The 23,155-nt window shown below is 32.0% G+C and overlaps 1 protein-coding gene across 1 annotated transcript in view; it reads right to left on the reverse strand.

Annotated features, from left to right (window-relative positions):
* LOC129975287 (zonadhesin-like) overlaps positions 1 to 16,752 on the reverse strand; it is a 31,453-nt gene extending 14,701 nt beyond the window's left edge. Inside the window, exons 1-5 of the mRNA XM_056088342.1 lie at positions 16,701 to 16,752; positions 12,277 to 12,453; positions 6,447 to 6,623; positions 4,923 to 5,105; positions 2,906 to 3,094 (exon numbers count right to left, since the gene is read on the reverse strand). Coding sequence (XP_055944317.1) covers positions 2,906 to 3,094; positions 4,923 to 5,105; positions 6,447 to 6,623; positions 12,277 to 12,453; positions 16,701 to 16,752 — 778 coding nt within the window. The remainder of the gene's footprint in view (positions 1 to 2,905; positions 3,095 to 4,922; positions 5,106 to 6,446; positions 6,624 to 12,276; positions 12,454 to 16,700) is intronic.
* Between the last annotated feature and the right edge of the window lie 6,403 nt (positions 16,753 to 23,155).

Raw genomic sequence — 23,155 nt, forward strand, 5'->3', positions numbered from 1 at the left:
GGCGTCTTCTGCAAAATGAAGGTTTTCATATTCTATCCCGAGTCATGTAGGTATTTCTGGGAATGAAGAGGCTGATTCAGCAGCAAAATCTGCAGACTTTCTTTTGTCCCATAGACTTCCATATTGTGACATCAAGAGATTTTTCATTAAACATTTATTCAACATAGCAATTGGCACGGGATCTGAACACCGAGAATAAACTTCATTCCGTCAAGCTTAAAACTGGTTTATGGCCTGTCCATCCTATGCGAAAGCTTGATGTGAAATTGACTCGCCTCCGTATAGGACACACCCGTTTTACTCATCGTCCTCTCATCTTGGGTGAAAGAGTGCCAATTAGGCAAACTTTTCAAATTGCTTTTAGTGTGAAACATATTTTAATTGAATGCCCTGATTTTAATGTTCATCGTCATAATTTTTTCTACTCCTCTTCTCTGAACTTGCAAGACTTGGTGGGTGAAAAATACCACCCAAATATTTTTAAATTTTTAAGAGCTATTGGTTTTATCAACTATATATAACACCTTTTTCATATGTTTATTCTTCCTTTTATGTTAAATGTCTTTTATATATGATTATTTTGCATTTACGTTAATCATTGTCTTACGTTAAAACATATTTTTAATATTTGTATCGACACATTTTACGTGATTTTAATTACTTACAATTGTTTCTAAAGTGTGTTGTTTTAAATGTGAGTATAGCCAAATATGGTTCTTGCGCCAGTAAACCATACACAACAACAACAACAGTGAAATAAGAGTTGTATGAGTAACAGCAGATCAAATTGAATCACATCAAATATCAGGCATTTTGATATTTTGAAAAAAAGTATTCAAGTATCTCAAAGATTTGCGCCTAATTCAATTTCTTACTACCAGTTTTTCCATCTGCTAAATTCATTAAGTTTTGTAATTCTATTGTTTATACATATATGTTATTTTATTATTGCAAATGTGAACTACATTAAAATAATGTTTACTTTTTAACTGGTATATATATTGAAAGATTCATTGCTAGGCAGTTTAGGTAGACGCCTAAAGCCACTTGTCAAAAAGGGTTGCAAGTATGTCGATTGAAAATATGATATTAGCCTAGTTCCGAAATAATTAAATTTATTTTTTAAAAATACAAATTCCGAGCACTGTGTGTGTGCGTGCGTGCGTGTGCGTGCGTGCGTGCGTGTGCGTGCGTGCGTGTGCGTGCGTGCGTGTGCGTGCGTGCGTGTGCGCGCAAGCGTGTGTGTGTGTGTGTCACAACTACACGTACAGGAATGCTCATGCCACTGTATATTCTTCTACATCTACATCTATATATCTACACATATTTTTCATAATAAAGCTCAATGTGTGGGCGTGTGCACTCTACTGTCAAAACATTTAACCTAGACTATGCATATACATAGTTTACAAGATGGGAATGATCATCTTAAAACAATTATTTCAAAATTTAATTTAAATTTTAGTATTAAAAATTAATTAAATACAGCATAGTAACGAATTTTACACCATCTTAAAATTACAAAATGCCTTCGTAATTATAACACTTTAAAAAACGTGCATTTTTTCCCTGAATTTTAAAATATTTTATGCTCTTTTTTCAATGATAGATCGTATTCTTGTCCTGAAATTCAAACAATTTCAACTGTTTCAGAAAATTGTTAGTAGCATGATTTTCTCCCATTGTTGAAATTTAAGGAATCAAGATTACGTTTACTATCACTGTAATTTAATTGACCAATAAAAAAGGTAAATTTACAGTTTTGCGACTACTAGAAAATATATGAAAAAGTCTGCAGCAAATTTAATTGCACTGTGGTGTCACGGTACTGGTTTCCATTAGGAGCGTACATGCACACAATAAACTCAGAAAAAGAAAGACACTTAAATTGGCACGAATTTAATGTCAGACAGTTTTATGGAATCATGGAAGAGAAGTTATAAGTTTAAGCAATTTCATAGAAACTATGATAAGTAATAAATAAAAATATGAATTTCTCAAAAATTATATTGTCCCGTTTTACCCTCCGGTTCTGAAGCCAAGAACTTACCGCCAGGTCACCGCGGGCCCAACCATTTCTCCAAGTTACTGAAAAGTCAGATTTTTCACTCAGGTAATTAACTCCAATAGAAAACAATAATTAATTTTCCTTTTTTTTAATAATAGAATCAATTTTTACAATAACCTGACTAGGAGCTTTAATGCTCCTTTCGCGGAAAACGTTGGTGGTTTAACTCAAGAGAACTAAACTTAAATTACTGTTACCAGCTAGATAATCATTTTACTTTCTCTCAACCAACAAATGTTACTTTTCCCCACAAATAACATTATAGCTACATTTGCTTACGTATATTCTTTATTTTTGGTTTCATGCATGCACAGAAGGTACCAGGTCAGTGTAATTTGCCAAATATTTATTTCTGTCTTCTGTGGACTTTTCACTATGTAAAAAGTAGCTAAAACACAAAAGTACTCACACTGTCCGAATATTATGTTAATGCAAACTCATACTTATTATCACTAGTTACTCAACAGCTGGGGGAAAATTATATTAAATCTCGAAAAATAACAAAGATACATATCACAACAGGAAAGCTCATCTTAAAGTTATGAATGTTCTATTAGTGAGGTTGGAAACGCAACAGAAACATCTACCAAATCTCAAAACTTGCAAAAGACAGTAATTTATCAGAAGAATATCAACAAAAATGGAAAAATACTCCCAAAGATCAAAATCACATAACAAATATAAAGCTGTATTCATAACTCACAAAAAATTCATCTTACTTGTTTCGAAGGCACTAAGACAGAAGTGGTGTGGGCAAACATCTTCAGTTCTGGCAGGGGTTGGTTATCTATTAGACGAATGTTCACTTATCTAAGCTTAAACAAATAATCTACTTACTGTTTCCTGCTACGGGACACTCTTCCGGTTTCACGCAAGTTCCACTCTCTGTTCTAACAAAGCCCTTTTTGCACTGGCAACCCTGTACACACACAGCAGCACAGGCCTGGGGAGGATTTTCATAATTGCCACATGTCAGAGGACATAACGTTCCACAACTTTCATATTGAGCATTTTCTCCGCATATTTCTGCAAAACAATAGAAAAAAAATTAATGTGAGTAACAAGACACAAATATAGTTTTCAATTGCTTATCCTATCAACAAAATAACACCATGAAATAAGTTTTAAAAGAAAGGGAAATTTCTGATAAAAACTTATAAATTGCAGGCAAGTATATCACCAGTATAAATTTCTATACTAGTGATAGAAATTTATACTAGAAGAGGAATGCTCATCCTCCTATGTATTCTTCTACATCTATCTACATCCATAGCTATACTTATAATAAAGCTCAGTCTGCGTGTGCACTCTGCTGTCAAACCATTTAACTATGACTATGCATATGCATAATTTACAGGATAAGAATGTGCATCCTAAAACATATGCTGTTTGAAAATGTAATTTCAATTTTATTATTAAAAACTAATTAAGCGATTTTACACAATCTTAAAATCACAAAATGCTTTTTTAATTATAACAATTTTAAAACCGTGCATCATGTTTTCTAAATTTTAATATACTTTTTTTGTCAAAAATAGATCATATTCTTGTCCTGAAATTAAAATGATTTCAATTGTTTAAGCAAATACTTAAATGTATCACTTTCTCCCATAGTTGAAATTTTAGGAATAAAGTTTATGTTTAATCTCACTATAATTTACATGACAAATAAAAAAGGTGAATTTACAGTTTTGCGACTATTAGAACATATATGAAAGCGACTGCAGCGATTTTAATATCACAGTGATGTCACAGAACAGGTTTCCATTAGGGAAGTACATGCAGACAATTAACTCAACAAATGAAAGACAATTAAAATGTCAGACAATTTTATGGAATCATGGAAGAGAAGTTATATGTTTAAGCAATTTAATCGTATTGATGACTAGTAATAAATAAAAAGATATGCATTTCCCAAAAGTTATATTAAGATCCAGTTTTAAAGCGATACTAGGGCTGTTTGGGGTCGTACCTCGTCATTTTAGACCGCATCAGAAGACAAGGACGACATCTGCGCTGGTAATACATATCAATATTCTGCACCACACTAACGGGAAGACGTTTCGCCCCGACGTATTTAGCGCGCACCATGCCTGCTTATACGACGTTTCTCCGATGGAATCAGGTCTCGAATCTGAACCAAAGAACTTACCGCCCTGTCACCGCGGTCCCAATTATTTCTCAAAGTTAAAGAAAACTGAGATTTTTTTTCCTCAGGTAACGATAACAATAGTTAATTTTTACCTATTAATATTCCTATTTTATCATAGAATCAATTATTACAATAACCTGACTTGGAGTTTTACTGCTCATTTCACGAAGAACGCTGATAATTTAACCAAGAGGACTAAATTTAAATTATTCTCACTACTGAGATAACTATTTTACTGTTTGTTATCCACCAAATGTTACATCTCCCCACTAATAACCTTATAGCAATACTCGCCTACTTATACATATATTCTTTTTATTTTTGGTTTCATGCATGGGCAAAAAGTACCAGCTCTATGTTAATTCCCACATATTCATTCCTATCTTCTGTTTACTTTTCAATACTTACAAAGTAGCTAAAACACAAAAATATTCACACGTCCGTTATTATGTTAATAATAGTCAGATTTATTATCACGAATTTCTCAACTGTTGCAGGACGATTAGGACAAATATCGAAAACTAACAAGTATACAGCTGCACTAATCACAAAAGCGAAACTCATATTTCTAGTAATGAATGTTCTGTGAGCGAGATGGTATGAGTAAAGCAGGAACATTTTCAATTCGAAATTCCGGCAGGTGTTCGGAAATATACTTTATGAATGTTTGGTTCTTTAGGATTGAGCAGATAATCTACTTACCTGTTACGGGGCAATCTTCAGGATTCACGCACCTTCCACTCTTTGTTTGGACAAATCCCTCATCGCACTGACAACCTGATAGACATACCGCAGGGCAAAATTCGGGAGGATTGTTATAATTCTCACATGTCAGTGGACACGCCGTTCCGCAATCTTCGTAGTGCGCATTTTCTTCGCATTGCACTGCAAAACAATGAAAACAGAAAAAGAATAAAGAGTAATAGGACGCAAGTACAATTTTCAATTGTTTAATTTTATGAGCAAAATAACAACATAAAATAAGTTTTAGAAGAAAGTGGAATTTGTGATAAACACTTAGTAATTGCAGGCACGTCTGTCACCTGTTTAACTAGTACATAAACCTACAAGTACAGGAATGCTCACCCCACTGTATTTTTTAGTACATCTATAATACAGCATGTTTTGCTTTTATCTGCAAAGTCAAAAGTTGAGACTGTTGCATGAATTTCCTTGTTTTTCTTTTGGGCTGAAGAATTTAGAATTTAGTATAAATTTAACCGTTATTCTGTAGATGAGACTATGCAGCGAATTTAATTTATTATCATGTTATTTATTATAATTATCGTTTACACTCTGATAACTGAAGGATAGGATGATGATGAGGATACACGTTAAAAAATTTGGTCCAAATGTACCGAATCAGCCTTTAAATTTAGTGTTCTGATGTTAGGAATGTGGAACCATTTATGTTTTTCAAGATCATCTTTCTCTTTTTTTCTTTCTTTCTCTCTTTCTTTCTGTCTATCTTTCTGCGAGAGTGATAGAGCTCATTTCTCTCTCTTGTTATACTCGCCGTCCCTCAACCATCATCTCAAAAAGAAATTTCTAGAACTCAGAGAGGTTCAAACCGAAAAAATCCATGAAAACTGAACAAAAACTCTGTGAATTCTAAGGAAAAAAACTGCACTTTGATATAAAGTTACTGTGAACTTGCTTGAAATAAAGAAAGCAGCCATTAACTGGATTCTGAATTGCACTTCGCTCCCTTCTATTCATTTAATAATGAGATTTACGACCCTAATCATCAGTTAAATATGTAAGCACGAAAGTGTTTTTTTTTTTTTTTCTGAAATAGTGAAAAAATTAATTAAACAAAAAAATAATGTTTGACATGTCTTCAAAAATAGTATGCGATGTCGACAATTTTGGAATCTCCTCTGTCTCTCTCACACTTTTTTGTTCTATTTATCAAGGTTTCTACGCACATAAATAAATGCACTTAGAATAAAACATGCCTGATTACAATTGCACTACATGCAAATTATACAGATGAACAGCTGATCTTGATATTGAAAATACAGTCTTTACAAAGTATTCAGACAGTTTTCACTTCTTCCTGATTCACTGATTCTTCCTGATCAGTGATTCTTCCTAAATCACTGATTCGCCATCCGATCAGCATCTAACAGAGTTGATCGTAAAACGGTCTTTCCAGTGATTGAACTAACCATGCTAGGATATATATATGTTGTGGATTTTTCTTATCAGTTAAACATTATTTACCTCCACATTTCTGGTAACATTCTTCTTCAGTCTTGAAGTTGTTCTTGTTTCCACCGCATCCTCCATAAATAAACTTACCACACCTGTCAGTTAATGGGTCGTAGAAGTATCGAATGAAGCGTGCTCTACAAGGACCAGTTTCTGGAAGCTTTCTACAATCTTTTCGACTTAGAGTAGCTGTAATAAAAGATTTTCATGTATTAGAAATTCTGAAAAAACTTAGAAATCAAGGGGTTGGACTTTGTAGTTATCACATTGCAATGACTCTCAATTAGGAAGAAGAAAGATTTTTGGGATAAAATAAAAACTAATTTTAGAAATGCGATGATTAAAGGTAGCTGCAACACTTTTTTTTTAACAAAAGATTATGCGCATTGCTGCCTTAACTGTACAGGATTTTTATGTCATATCTCAGAGAGTCAGAACATCAAATATCAGGAAATTCTAATAGCGTGTTAGAGATAATTAAAGAAAAAAACTTTTGCATTTGGATTAGAAAATGAGAAAAAATTCTAAAATAAAGTAATATGGGTAAATTTAAAATAAAAATTAAGATGCGAATTAGAATTTAAATTAAATGTAGAAATATCATTACATATATATTAAATGGATTTTTAAGATTTAATATTTACACAAACTTCACAAACTTTCAAAGAAGCCGAATCGTACGAGCCTTATTAGCTGGACAAAATATGACCGAAACATACCACTTTTTATGACCTTTCTAAAGGTACGGTAGCTAAAATCATGACTGCTTATACGCAACGCAACGATACAAGCTCGGCAAAGCAAAATAATGGCCTGAAGGAGAAGCTGAATGAAAGAGTCCGACAGAAATTGAAGCGGGTTGTTATGTCTAAAAGGAAAACAACATTGCCAAAGTGACTACTGTTTAGCCCAATCAGTATCCTACGTCCTCAGTATTAATAATAATTGAGTGACGCCTTCTAAAAGATACCATTTATTGCAAAGAAACAATTTCCAAGCCTCTTCACAGATTTTGATGTCAGAAGTCGTCAACAGAGATGCTGTAACTACAACTCTGTCTATTAATAAGTGGAAGAATGTTATATGATCAAACCAATCATCACTCATACTTTTCCCTACTGTGAGACTGGTACATTTGGAGATCATCTGCACAATCATACGATCGTGATTGTCTTCTTCCAACTGCCAGGCATGCAGGTGGATCTGTCATGATATGGACAGCCATGTCATGGGCAGCCCCAATTGTTAGGCTGGCTCAAGTTCCTATTACTCTCATAAGTAATAGGAAATAGAATAAAAATTCCCTGATTAAAATAATCACTGAATGCAAATCTACATGCATACGGATAAACTCCTGTTCTTGAAATTGAAAAAAAAAATCTTTGCAAATTATTTAGACAGTTTTCCATTATTAAATTTCGGTTGAATTTTATAAAATATTAACACGAGGAGTAAATAAGAGTTTTCTTCCATATCTAATTTTAAAATGTGATACTTCTAGAGAGATTAAATCGTCATTCACTTTCATATACATTATACAGGGTGTTCTTGAACTACACCGATGATCTATTAAGTCCGGTCTCATAAGAGAAATAGTTTTTATAGCAGTTGCAAAAGCAAGAAATGATAGTTAGTAACTTCAATCAACAACAAAAAAAACACTACTGATAAAGTGCACAATACAGATATAATGAAATGCAAGTATGCCATAATATCTCACCTGAATTGCATGAATATAAATAACACAAGTTTACGCAGCATGTGAAATACGATGGCATGTAGGGATGGATGGGAGGGATGGGATGGGATACATGATACAAACATTTGGAGTATTCTATGTAAGTGTGCAAGCGATTTGCAATTGAAACTGATGCTATCCTCTCATGTTATTATTCAAATAAGTCGCAACTCTAATGGTGATATTATCTGCAGAAAATATTATCATTCCTTTTGGAATCCGCCTTGATTTCAGCCCCTGTTCAGCATATTAATGCATTGATTGCCAAATTTATTTACTTTCCATTTTCACTTTAATATTATAATTTATTTATACATTGTTCCATACATCGCTGTGCTTCTCTTCGTATATGCTTCATATTTTCACCCAATGTTTCATACATTTAAGGCATTTTGCGTATTTACACCGATTTACTTTCAATTTTCACTTTATTAGTTATTTTGTTATTAATTTGTATATATGTTATGGCCAGAGTCCGAAGTTCGGCCAGTTTGTGAATTGGCTGGCCAATTTGCGTTTTGGCCAAGAGGTTTGGCCCAAGTCCAAAGTACTTGTAATTAATATTGTATGGCTGGCCATTTCGCGAAGTGGCTGGGAATCCTTGACCAAAGCCAGATGTGATAATAGTAGATTAACCGGTGGGCGGCAAATTTCATATTTTTTCAAGCGATATTTCAGGAGGAAATGTGATCTGGGATCTTTAACATTAGGTCTATGGAGCAGAAAAAGACTTAGGATCACCCTTAAAGGTAGTAAACAAATTGAGTATTCTATTTGCTTTTGTATTCTTTCACGATACGCAACGCATTTGCTCAAGATATAATTCGTCATTTTGAAGGATGGCAATCTAATCTTCTTCACACGATCACGCTGTTGAGGCAAATACGTTCACTGAATAATTTCTATTTTGCCTTTAATATGAGAACAGAATAACACGAAATCATATTTTTATATATTGCAAGCTTATTTTTAACTCAGAAGTGTCACTTATATTTGAACTCGTTTCTGAAACAATAGTACTTTAAAAAAATAAACACAGTAGTACTCATTTTTAAATACTTCATCTTTAACAGTGTGTAAAACAATCTGCTCCTGATTTCTTTCTTCCTACTTTGGCCGATCGTCCCAAGTCACTTTGCGAATTGGTCAGCCAAAGCCCGAAATCAAGAAAAGATCGGGCATTGGCCGGTACGTTTACAGCAATGTTAGCCAAAACGCGAACTACTTGATTTCGGGCTTTGGCCGTAACAAATTTATATATATATATATGTAATGATATTTTAATTCTAATTTCAATTTAATTAATTTCCAAGATTTTATCTTAATTTAGATCATAGTAACTTCATTCTAAAATATTCTCTTATTTCGTGATCCAATTCCACTTTCGGTTTAATTAATTCCTTTGTAAAAATAATGCGCCATCAAGAACTACGTTTCAAATGAGAGTGATATTTCGGTACCCTTGAACAGGTGTCAAAGGTCATTCCCTCGGCGCGTGGCCGGAAATCCTATTTTATATAAGGCGAGCGATCATTTGTTCGGCCCTTTTTGCCTGCTGTTTTTGTGCTGCGTAGTGCCTTTTTGTAAATAATCATTCTTGCCTCCCGAGAGAGAATAAAACGAAATTAAAAATACCAAGTATCTTCACTGTTTCGAACCTGCATTCTACTTAAATCAAAATATATATATATATATATATATATATATATATATATATATATAACATTTTGAAAGATGGTTGGTTTTGGAATCTAAGGACCAGTATCTATGAAGAAGATCCTCATTGACATCATCCTTTGATGAATAAATGCATGCGTTGTTTTCACGTTCGTATGTTGCCTTCCTTACTAAGGAAATAATCTATGGAGAAAGCTATATTATGTTCTTGGAACCTTATTAGCTACAAGAACACTTTCTTTGGATGTGGAAATACTTTACTACTATCTATCTATATATACTTTTCTATTATCTCAAAAATACAAATCGAATCGAACTGTAAACCACATTTTAAAAAAAAAACTATCTTCTTCTATTTTGTTAACGGTAATTTCTGAGCATAAAAATTAACCTGAATATAGTTGGGAATTAATTGATCATATTCTGTATGAAGAATTTTCTCTTTATGGAGAATTAAGATTGTTATATATGTATCAGCCGCCTTTGGCGACCAGCGGATTCTCCTCAGGTATTATTTCAGTTAAATCGTTAGGTCCTCAGGTATTAGTTCAGTTAAATTTCAGTTAAATCGCTTAGATATATCTTCATGATTCCATCAAAATGTGAGATATTAAATCTATGTTATGTCATTTGATTTATATCTAAATGATTAGATTGTTAGTAAACTTTCCGTTAATTGTGTGCATGAACTAGTTTTATAATGGAGACCAATTCAAGTGAATCATAATGTTATTAAATCTTTAGTATTTAGTACATGATTTAAATTTGGCGGTAATGTAAGTTTGCTTTTTTATTTCTCTTTTATACAACACAGACAGAATATTTAACAAAATATTTTTAAAAATTAAAAAAATATCAGGAAACATTTGTAGGAATATTAAAGTGAAATCATTAAAAAGCAATTTTCTAAATGGCATAGAAACTATATTTTTGCAATAATGTCTTTATAATTATCCCGTAAAATGACAAAATTTAATGTAATTTTAATAAATTAAAATTCTAACTAAAATGTAAAAAAAATATCTGAAACATCTAGATCTCCATCTTGTGAACTATATATGTGCCAAATTACGTAGATATAGAGAAAAAGGTCTGACGTGAAAAGCGCCAACATATATGTGCCAAATTACGTAGATATAGAGAAAAAGGTCTGACGTGAAAAGCGCCAACATATATGTGCCAAATTACGTAGATATAGAGAAAAAGGTCTGACGTGAAAAGCGCCAACATATATGTGCCAAATTACGTAGATATAGAGAAAAAGGTCTGACGTGAAAAGCGCCAACATATATGTGCCAAATTACGTAGATATAGAGAAAAAGGTCTGACGTGAAAAGCGCCAACATATATGTGCCAAATTACGTAGATATAGAGAAAAAGGTCTGACGTGAAAAGCGCCAACATATATGTGCCAAATTACGTAGATATAGAGAAAAAGGTCTGACGTGAAAAGCGCCAACTTATCGCATCTTTATTGTCAGTAGAGGTTATAAATGAAATATAATTGTTGGGAAAAATGCTTCAAAAATTTCATTCAGTTTTTATTGATTCAATTTATAATTTAAATTTTAAAACACTTGACGGGAATATTCTCATCTTCTCTCTCTCTCTCTTTGTATATATATATATATATATATATAACATAACTTTCTAAAAGTAATGTGGTTAGTTACATTCCATTACTTTTTTAGAAAATTATTTTTCCACGGGAGGGCATGTTTTGCACTTTGGGAGAAAAGAAGCTAGTCGCGTCTGTCTACATTTAGACACAAGAGGAAAGTCTGGAAATTTTTCCCTGGGCTTTTATTAAGGGACTTTGAAAGGGGCGTCTTTGATACTTGTCGTTTCAGGAAAGGCAATCTTAGGTTAAGGATTTCAATCAGGAAATAAGAGACAATTCAACAATAATGTAATATGGGATAACTTAAGAAAAAAATTAAGAAATCCATTACGATTTAAAATAAAGATACATCAATACATTATATAATGATATCTTTTAATCTAATTTAAATCCTAATTAATTTTCTAAATTTTATTTTAATTTAACTCATATCAACTTCATTCTAAAGTGATATCTTCATTTCCTGATCCATTTCCCCTTTTTTATTTAATTAATTGTATACGTGCTCTATAAAACTATTAGTTTTCTACATTTTCTCACTCGCTGAAGAGAGCGAAGGGATTAAAATTTTTAATGTTTATCATATTCTTTTAAAGATACCTAAATTTCCCTTTCCTAAAACTACACTCGTCAAAGAAATTCCTATCAAAATCTGAAAGTAAAAGCCATTGAAGGGAAAATTTTGCTCTCTTTTACCCTTCTGCTATTGTATCGCCATGTAGACTGATGTATCTCTTGCAACTTATTCTTTGAACGTAATTTTATACAATATTGTGGATTTTTATTATCAGTTAAACAATATTTACCTCCACATTTCTCGTAACATTCTTCTTCAGTCTTGAAGTTGTTCTTGTTACCACGACATCCACCATAAATAAACTTACTACACTTGTCAGTTTTTGGATCGTAGTAGTATCGAGGTATGGATGCTCTGCAAGGACCAGTTATTGGAGGCTTGCTGCAATCTTGTAGACTTACGGCAGCTGTAATGAATGATTTTCGTGTATTAGAAATTCTGAAAAAAAACTCAAATATTAAGTTGTTCGTGTTGCCAGTTATCACTTTGCAATGTCTCTCCATAATGAAGAGGAATTATTTTTAGCATGATATAAAAACTAATCATAGAAATATGACAATTAGAGATAGCCTTGAATTTTATTTATTTATTTATTTATTTTGCACAAAATATTATGTATAATGAAGCTAAGTTTTTTAGATATCCCTCAGAAACGGGAAGGTGAAAGAAGAAAAGTGACCATTATCTATATAAATAACATATAATAAATATTAAACTATCTAAATAACATAAAATTTCATATGGAATTTAAAAAATTAGCAAAATCGGTCGAATGTTTAGTGTTGCAAGATTAAGTTCTTCGGTTTTTCCAAATATTTATAAATGTATTGGTGATCATAATTGACGAAATTGGTTCAGTTATTTAAGCTGGGAGCTCTACCAGAATTTTATGTTGACATATCATCCAAAAGGGAAGGTAGTGGGGAGTAAGTGATCATAAGTAATAGTGGGGAGTAATTGATTATTGACCCATATATCATGACCCATGATCCATGGGTCATGACCAAAGATTCCCGGAAGAGGACCAACCGTTGTGAATAGATAACTGATACCACGGTTCACCTTATTATTTAATATATGGAAATTGCATATCATTCTGTGGTGCCCCGGTAGCCTGGGGTTAGGTCACGGATTAGGAATCGCAGTGCTTCTGGTTCGGGACTCGTTAAAAGATATGTTTTAGTTATATTAACTTCCCGTTATAAAGCAACACTAGGGTTATTTTGGGACGGACTTCGTAAGTTGGAACCGCGATCAGATGACGAGGACGATACCTGAGCTGGCACCCCCTTCTCCACACCACACCACACTCACTAGCGGGAAGACGTTTGGCGCTGACTTATTTGGCGTGCAACAGAGCCCCTTACATGGTGGTTCTTCGGTGGAATCAAGTCTCGAACATGAAACCCTACTGCTCAAGACCTAAGACCCCCAGGCCACCGCTGCCTCCGTTTAAACCGAAGAACGTCGTGTAAGCGGGTCTGGTGCAAGTTAAATAGGTCGGTTACAAACGTCGGTGCGGTGTGAAAGTTTGGAGAAAAGGGTTGCTAGTTCAGTTGCCATCTACTGATCGCGGCTCAAAATGACGAGGGCCGTCCCAAAATAGCCCTAGTGTTGCTTTAAAACGGGACATTAATATAATTAAACTAAACGAAGCACATCATTTTGATCTGATAACATGTATTGCCATAAAACTGGGCGACATATTCATATTAATGTGGTCGTCGAATAAAACCAAATTATATTAACTTATTCATGTCCGTCAACTTTCATGAACTGCATCGAATCCCAACAAAATTATAATTACATATATAAGTAAAAGTTTTAAAATAATGGTAAAGCATTCTTATGGGTCAGCTATATTTCATAGTGGCGAAAATGTCGGGTTGGCGACGAAAATTGGCGAAATTGGATTTGTTGTTGTCGTTCAGCCTCTGTCATATTTTTATTGGGCAATATCTCTCAAAATGGAGAGAAAGCTGGTATGTGAATATAAATAATGTATCGAGGGATATAAACATTTATATGAAATGAAAATTTTCGCAAATAATATAATGCTTATGGCAGTTAATTGTGTCCTGGGTTTTCCCCATAGAATATGAACAGTATATATTACATATTTTTTTATGTTAGCCGAAAATGGAAAGATCTTGAGGGCAAGCGGCTTTAAATATGTTATAAATTCCTTATAACATGTTTAGAAGTCAGGAAATTTTATAAGAAATTAAAATTACCAAAGTGGGATTCATGAATCGAACAGTGTCTCGAATTTCATTTATAGGCAGTATACAGTAGGAAAATATTTCTTTTTATTTATCTCAAAAGAGGAGGAGGACTACGAAAGAGCTTTGGTGACATATTTAGGAGTCGTAAGCTGCTAGTGAACTAAAATTATCAAATTTGTTTAAATGGCTTTAGCAAATTAAATTCCAAGATTTCCACCAATTCCAAGAGAGAATGTATTATGATATTCTGCTCTTTTATAATTATTATTATTTATTTCCCAAATGAAAAGAAATGGAGTAAAGACAGTCCTTGATGGCATATTTATGAATTATTATCTTCCAAATGAAATGAAAATTATAAAAATCAGTTAAGTGGATTTGGCTGAGAAACTCAACCTCAAAATTTACCCATAGAGAATATATTTCAAAGTTTGTTTTTTCCATTTTTCCCCAAAATTGAATAAAATAAAAATCAAGTAGGTATCATTCGGTTTTAACGGCGACCAAAAAGCGCCAAGAAAAAATTTCACCAGATTATAAAAATATACTTAAGTGCATAAATATAAATATATAAATATCAAATCACATGCTATTTAATTTGAAAATTGAAATCGGCAAATTGGCGAAATTTTTTCTTGACATTTTTTGGTCGCCATTACAATCGACAAGTAAGTAGCCCTTGAGGACATGAACATTCATATGATTTAGAAATGTTTAATGAATTTGGCTGGTAAGCAAAATTTCTTCATGGATGATATATTATGAAGTTTTATTTTTCTATTTATAAACTTTGAAATTTCTTTTTATCAACTTAAATTAAAAACTAATTTCCTTGAAATTATTTTCAAACAAAAAGTCAAATTTAATACATAAAGTTAAATTTCCATATAATTTTCTAAGAGTAAAGAAAACAAAGCTATTATTAATAACGGATAACAGACAGCTGAAGAAAACTGGTATCCCTAAAAAATTGTGATAAAAAATAGTCCTTCCTTCGCATTTTTCAACCTTTCTCACAGAATGTTCCATGTTTAACTTTCTTGTGGACAGAAAATCACAAAATCTTTTTTAGACTTCCAAAACAGTATAATTATCTACTAACTAACTAGCAGTATAAATCTTCCGTATAACTATTGAATTGGTGTCAGTATGGCCAAAAACTTTGGTACAGATTTACAATTTTAATGTCCAGACCACACACCGAATTTTAATATTTCACTTCAAATTAGTTCAGGTTTATAGAGTTCGGGTACACACGATAGACAGACTATCACTCATGTAACGGATTTGGTTCATATTTTTATACATCTCGATATTTAATGTAGCAAAATCATACGCCAAATCCAGTTTTGCACTGTAATATTCACTTGCGCACAGATACTTAGACTATCTGTAAGCGGATTTTGTCAACATCTGATAAAAATCTGCAATTTTGGGTATAAGAACTGCATTTCAAATCTCATCCATCTTACTTGCTATTTTTTTTTCTCGTACACGAATTATAGAGGAATTATTGTAAATGTCGAAATTGAGACTATATCCATGTATCAGATTTTCTTGAAATATTTTTTGACATTATATCTCTATGACTTGGAATACAACGATTCAAAGAAGCCTTGAGCTAGATAAATTGAATTTAACATTTATATTTAACACCACATTTGTAGACTTGTTTCAAATTGTGAACGAAATCTATTCAAAAGATATCTATCTGTCTAACTGCTCGAGTACATGTGAACTCTATAACTGTAAAACGCGAAAATCTAGGTAGATAAAATTTGGTTGCATAGATTTTTTTATCAAATTTTAAACAAATGAATAAAAGGGTTGACCGTCTGACTGTCTGTACTTTCACATGTATGTAAATGGCATAATTCATGATGCATCGACTTAAATAGGTGAAATTTGCTGTATTATTTTATGAATGCAATGTAATTCCTGTAAAATTTCAATTTCAATCACACAGAAAAATACGACGAAAAATGATAAATACACTACTAAAAGATCTATATTTCATAACTAATAATCGCCGATGCCTTAAAGACATTCGTGATCTTACGGATGTCCATAATCTTCTGAGGGAAGAATGAATTAAGACCTTTATTGCGAAATATACCAGAAAATTTCGGAAAGACCACTGTCGCTTGTCTTTATTAGTTATAGAATTCAAAGACCTGTTCCTATCACTCCAGTAACACATTTGTTCGGTAAAATCTCGAGCCCGAATATGTTGATGATTGGAATAATTATTCTGTTTAAAGTTCTCTTAATTTGCATTTATTGCAAAATCCAACTCAGACAATCGAGATAATTTTGGTTCAAACCCTTGTGTACAGAAAAATAATAAGCAATTCAACCTTGAAATTAAGATTACGTGAAAACCGAGAATATAAAATCGATTTAACTTCAAAATATAAATCATACTTACTTATGCTTTCAACTGCTGCTGCCACCAGGAGAAGAACAATGAAAACTTTCATGTTTAAGCTTCTGGGAGTAACAAATTCCGTCTGTGAATCGTCCTTTTATTATAGTTAGAAGACAAAATTTATTTTATTTTTACAGCTTGTTCTATCTATAAAGTGTTGATGATGAGAAGCAGCACAGTTGGAATATCTGCAAATTTCAACATCTGCATAGTTTGAAATATAAGATGAAAGATGTATTTCCTAAAAGTCTGTCTGAAATCACCTTCTAAAAATCTCCTTTTCAACGACAGTTTGGAATCTAGAATTTCATCATCACTTTACTTACCGACATATGCATCAAATAGTTACCAAATCAAAATTCTGGATAAATAAAACAGATAAATGAATATTTTTAAAATGATGATTGCAAGCTTTTGAAGTGCCGAAATTGCAAGATATGATGAGAAAAAAAAACTTTAAAGAAATCTTAAACTGAGTATGGAAACCAAGAAAAAAAATTTGCTTCAAAATTTAGTGACATCCTCATAAGGATAAATAATGTAAAAAATAAAATTCTTGCTATTTTATAATTTATTATTTAAAATTCCAAAATCATCATTAAAATATCTTTCATGGTATTATTGAAAAAAATTAAATGACTGGAATTAAATGGTATTTGTATTAAATTATTGAAAAATTATCGTTAAAAATTTAATGACATTCTCTTTTTAGGCTAAATAACATAAAAAATAAAATATAAACTATTTTTAATCATCTAAGTAATTTAAAATAACTTTCGTGATATTTACTAAAAAAAAAGAAGTGAGATTAAAAAGTACTTAAATGTTCATATTGTTATCTCATACAATTGCCCAACATTTCAGAAAGCTATACATTTAAAAGTAAATGAAAATTAATTAGAAAATACCCACTTTGAAAACATGAAACAATTGATTTTAATAAAAATATATTAGAATAAGTAAATAAATATGAAACAAAACAACTTTATTAAAATCATGTAAAACTAATGTAATAAATAAAATATTATTTTAACAAAGGTTTCGCAAATGTTTCATATCATATAATGAAATTTACAAAACTCTGCAGATAAAAATAAGCTATTGATAATTTTTTAAAAAATGCAACAAAATTTTATTAGAATGCCTGGTATTAAACGAAGGGAAGAGAATCTTTATTAATAATAAGGGATGATCAAGCAGGCGTCCTGGCATAGGGATAGCGCGTCTTCCCCGTGACCTGGGCGTCCTGGGTTCGAGTCCCGGTTCGGACATGGTTGTTCTATCTGTGAGAGGTGTGAATGTGCCCCCCTGTAAAAAGGGGTTGTGCAAGCGAATGTGATGCGTGAGTAGCTAAGACGTACTCTTGGCCTTAGTTGGCGCTGCTAAAACAAGAGACGCTCCCTTGGCTTAAAATCACTGACTTCGTCAGCGAGCTGGTCCATGGCAAGTACCATTATAAACAACAACAATAACAGAGATGAGAAAAAAAATTTCGATGATGCCATTCTCGGTGGTTTTATTTATTTTATACAAGACACCTTGGCAAGACAGCAGATTCGTTGGGAATAGTGGTTATATTTCATTTATATCATTTAAATGTTACTTAAGTCATGAATCCACCAAATTATTTGACATTAAAGTCATGTTATTTTGTTTGCCATGCATGTATTTTTTGTTTACTGTGTAATGAATCTCTCTGATGGAATCATAGCATTATTGAAAATAAAAATATACTGTTTATCTATCTTCTGGATTTCTCGGTATTGTAACTTCACTTCCGGTCCGGTATATTACTTAGATACTGTTTCGTTTGAAGATCAAAGCTCGCAACAAAGTTTCTATTAAATCTGTCAGAACTTGAACCATTTTCTCTACACATGCGTGTATATGGAAGCAATATTTCTAAGACGCAACCTGAATTTTGTACCATTTCTTGTGTAAATTTACTTAACGAACTTTATAACGAGTAGAAGATATTAAAATTTATTTTATTTCACATAGAACTGCCAATGCAATTATTAACTTCCACAAACTACTTCTACAATAGCATCTATTTCAAGCATATTTATAGAAGAATTAAAATATATTTCATTATTTGCTATGAATTTTTATACGTATGCTTATTTTAGTACTTAAATTTTTTTTTTTTTAAATTATGTGAGATAAGTCGTATTTTTGCAAATAAATACTTTTACAATATGTTATTTTAATAACAGATTAGAATTGAAATTTTCTTGCTCAAGTTCCCGAAGGATCCAGAGGATTACGGCTTGCGTCCCCAATCGGGAAAACTTACATACCTCCGCGAATTTTCTTTACTTTAATGCTTTCATGCCATTGCCTGATCCTTTCAAGTTATGCATAGAGGAAATCAAGCACTGTTAAGAATGCACAATATCTTGCGAGTATGAGAAAAAAAATGTAAAACGAACTCTTTTTTTCTAGTATTTTGTTCCTGATCGTAGATTCCACCTTAGATTGGGCCAATGTATAATTTTATTTTTCCTGTTTATTTATTTTCCCTTTTCTTTAAAATTCTTTAATTTTGTTTTTATTTTTCTGCTTTCAAAGTTTAAGCTCCTTATTTTTGGTAAATTTTATTATTTACTAATTATGTTTCAATGATACTGTTATCGTGGAATATTATGTAGGCTTTTCTGCTTGAGCCATTTAGATCTTCTCCGCTTATTCTTCTTATAGCTGATCCTTTATTTTTCATTTATTTTATTATTATTATTTTCTTTGCCTGCCTTTAGCTTCTTTTTCATCTAGTACACATGCGTATGAAATTTTTTTTTGAATGGCAAGTGCTTTGACAGTTATTTAAATTCTATTTTTTTATTTTTATTTTGAACTTTTTAACATTCTAACGCCACTTTTGGCACACGCCTAATCATCATCAGAATACCTCGGCGAATTCTTCGTTGTGAAAAAAAATCGTCTTAAATTTTGAAACTTGTTCAAATTATTAAAACAAACGAATATTTGGAAGCATTATTAAAATTACAAGAAAGAAACCATACAGATATATAATTGGCATCATTGAAAATTAATTTTTAAATTTTAATTGATTTAAAATTTATTATGTGGCACACTGAGAAACTAAATTTTTAAAATGCACTCATATCTCAAAAATTGTTGAGGGGAAAATAATAATAGTCCAAATTTCAATTAATTTTTGTTTAAATTTATTTCTTAGTAAGCTTCTATTATACCAGAAGTTTTCGCCTAATTTCGCAATTTTTGCTTCAACTGTTTGTCTTTTAAAACATTAAAATCTGCGCTCGATTACATGTCGAAATTTCCATAAAATGTAGCAATCTGAATACACATAACAATTTTTCGCCAGTTTAACCTCTCAAATGACTTGTATGAAGGAGCATTGAATTATCATATTTGAAAACTTTAAATATTATATATAGATGTTTTGATTCTGATGCAAAACTTCTATGTAATTCCTAAATATCTCAACAGTTTAATGGAATCATAATTAAATCAAAACGCATTTTCAAAACAGAAGTTATTACATTGTAAATGGAAATAAAGTAGTTGAATGATTATGAGTTGAGTGTATACAAAGAGTAAAACCATTAAACAAAATGGAAATGCTTTGTATATCCATTCACTTGTATGACTTAACTCATGAGTATACGACAGATACAAGAATAATGGGAAAATATTTCGTACTAGTAAAGCATTTAAACAGTCCAAAATATTGTAAATCGTTAAACTTCTTTCGAAAAACATGTCGGTCCCACGTAACATATTTAATGTGTGAAATTTCGCAAATTTAAACATTTTCACTTTGCCGATAATTCAAATATTTATCCGAGATTTTGAATTTTTGTCAGCATCAAGTTAAAATTTTATCTGTCATTTGAATATATTTCATTAATTTTGAAATCAAAGTTAAACTTGAAAAAAAAATATTTTTTTAACTATTTCGGTAAACTTCCGTTATTTGTAATTCTAACGCGTCTGATTCATTTTAAGTTTTAATGTATTTATTTAAAAGGACAATACAAAATGTTTTTGATTTTTCTAGTTTTTGAAAATTATGTATGTATATGTATGTGTGTGTGTGTGTAATGATATTTTTAAATATAATTTAAACTTAATTAATTTCCTACTTTTTATCTTAATTTGACCTATATTAACTTCATTCTAAATGATTTCTTGATTCAATTCCACCTTTATATTTAATTAATGCTTCACGAACTCTGCAAAACTGCTTTAATCAGTACTTTCACACTCTTAAAGAGAAGGGATAAAAATCTGTCTAGCTCAGCATCCTTCTTTTAAAGATACCTAAATCAACACGTGTCAAAGAAATGTCTATTAGAATCTCCAAGTTTAAAACCGCAGGGAAAAACATTTCGTTCTTTTGTTCTTGTGTCTTGATTGACGTATATATATATATATATATATATATATATATATATATATATATATATATATATATATACAGGGTGGTCCAAAAAAAACTTCCCCTATATATGAAACCCTAGCGGCCTATCCGCTCAAACAATCGAACCAAAATTTCAGACATGGTCGTTTGAAAGTATGCGCTCGAGATTGTGATGATTCTAAACAACACAGGATTAACGGTTACGGTTACAGTGAATTTTGAAATTTTCGAATGGCAACACCCACTTTTTCCTTGCCGAAATTGATCAGCGTATTGAAAAACCACAAATAGCGTTGGAACGATTAACGTGTGACGAAAATTGCCACCGTAAAGCATTTGTTATGGCATCTTGCAATTCTGACACATCTCGTGGACCAGGCGTGTACACCTTAGATTTCAGATAACCCCAGAACCAGAAATCCATAGGAGTGAGTCGGGGGATCGCGGTGGCCACGAAACTGCAAAGTTACTAGAGATGACTCTATCACCAAAGTGTTGTTGCAGCACTGGTCGAACACATTGGGCGACGTGTGGAGGAGCCCAATCTTGCATCCATACAATGTTCCTAATGACATTTCGTTGCTGCAATTCAGGAATAACGGAATTCTGCAACTGTGTCAGAATTGCAAGATGCGATAACACGTGAAGTTATGCAGATTCCTAATTTCATGTTACGTTCGGCATTGTTGTCCACGATCTCCCGAATGCAATGCATTGTCGCCTGCGAAGATGAACACGTTGAAAACCTGTAATTATAACTTTCAATTCCAATAAAAACTGTTTTTCCCTTTCCTCTCTGTGTTGTCATTAGTCCTTTATAATGCTCTTCTTTGCAAATGCTTTACGGCGGCAATTTTCGTCACACGCTAATCGTTCCAACGCTATTTGTGGTTTTTCAATACGCTGATCAATTTGCGCAAGGAAAAAGTGGGTGTTGCCATTCGAAAATTTCAAAATTCTCTCACTGTAACCGTTAACCCTGTGTTGTTTAGAATCATCACAATCTCGAGCGCATACCTTCAAACGACCATGTCTGAAATTTTGGTTCGATTGGTTGAGCGGATAGGCCGCTAGGGTTTCATATATAGGGGAAGTTTTTTTTTACCACCCTGTATATATATATATATATATATATATATATATATATATATATATATATATATATATATATATAAAATAATTTACAACCAAGCCAAGAAGCGAGATGTCCTTCTTAATGGCAATTTATTCAGATGGGTTATCTTTAGCGGTGAACATAGAATTACAATTATAGTCACCGAATAAATATAAAATTTTATTTATTATCACATTTTTGGGTTATCAGTTTTACATAAATCTAAATTCATGGTTCAACCGACCAAATCCATCAAATCTTTGACGAGTTCGGCTCAAAATTTGATAGAAAACTACATTTTAGATGTTAAAATAGTGTATGAAATTGTATTCATTTCTAACTACTTGTGCTTTATATATTTCGTGTTCACTTGAACAAAAAGGTAGACAGTTTTCCCCTGGAAATATGTTAAAAATCTGCAAGTTTGATGTAATGAACAGTATGCTAAATTTGGTCTGCCTAGCTTAAGCGTATTGTGTTTACAGACAGACATATAAAATTCCAAAAATTATATTTTCTTAACTCAAGGATATCTAAAAGTTTACGATTAGTCAAAATTTGAGTTTGAATTCTTTTTTATGTTAGCAATAATAATTCTTTGTACACATCGTATACGTGAAAGTAAAAATTGAAGGATAAATATTTTCTTCTTTATTCTACATGTTTCTAAAACTTGAAGAAATACATATGCACTACTCATCATTTTTCGATAAAATAAGAATGGGCATGTCCATTACGTCCGGCAAGTGTGTATCATAGTAAAATATAGCTTATAAAATTTTTAAAAAAGTAAGTAAATAATGAAGGTTTGTTCTTTTTTTTAGCTTTGAAGGAATACACGTGCATCACGCAGCTTTTCTTTTTTTTTGGGGGGGGGGGTGAAGGAGATTTAGAATGTATGTTTGCACCCTCTCCAAAAGACGCCGATACATA

Source organism: Argiope bruennichi, chromosome 1 (assembly GCF_947563725.1).
Source record: "Argiope bruennichi chromosome 1, qqArgBrue1.1, whole genome shotgun sequence".
Taxonomy (NCBI): domain Eukaryota; kingdom Metazoa; phylum Arthropoda; class Arachnida; order Araneae; family Araneidae; genus Argiope; species Argiope bruennichi.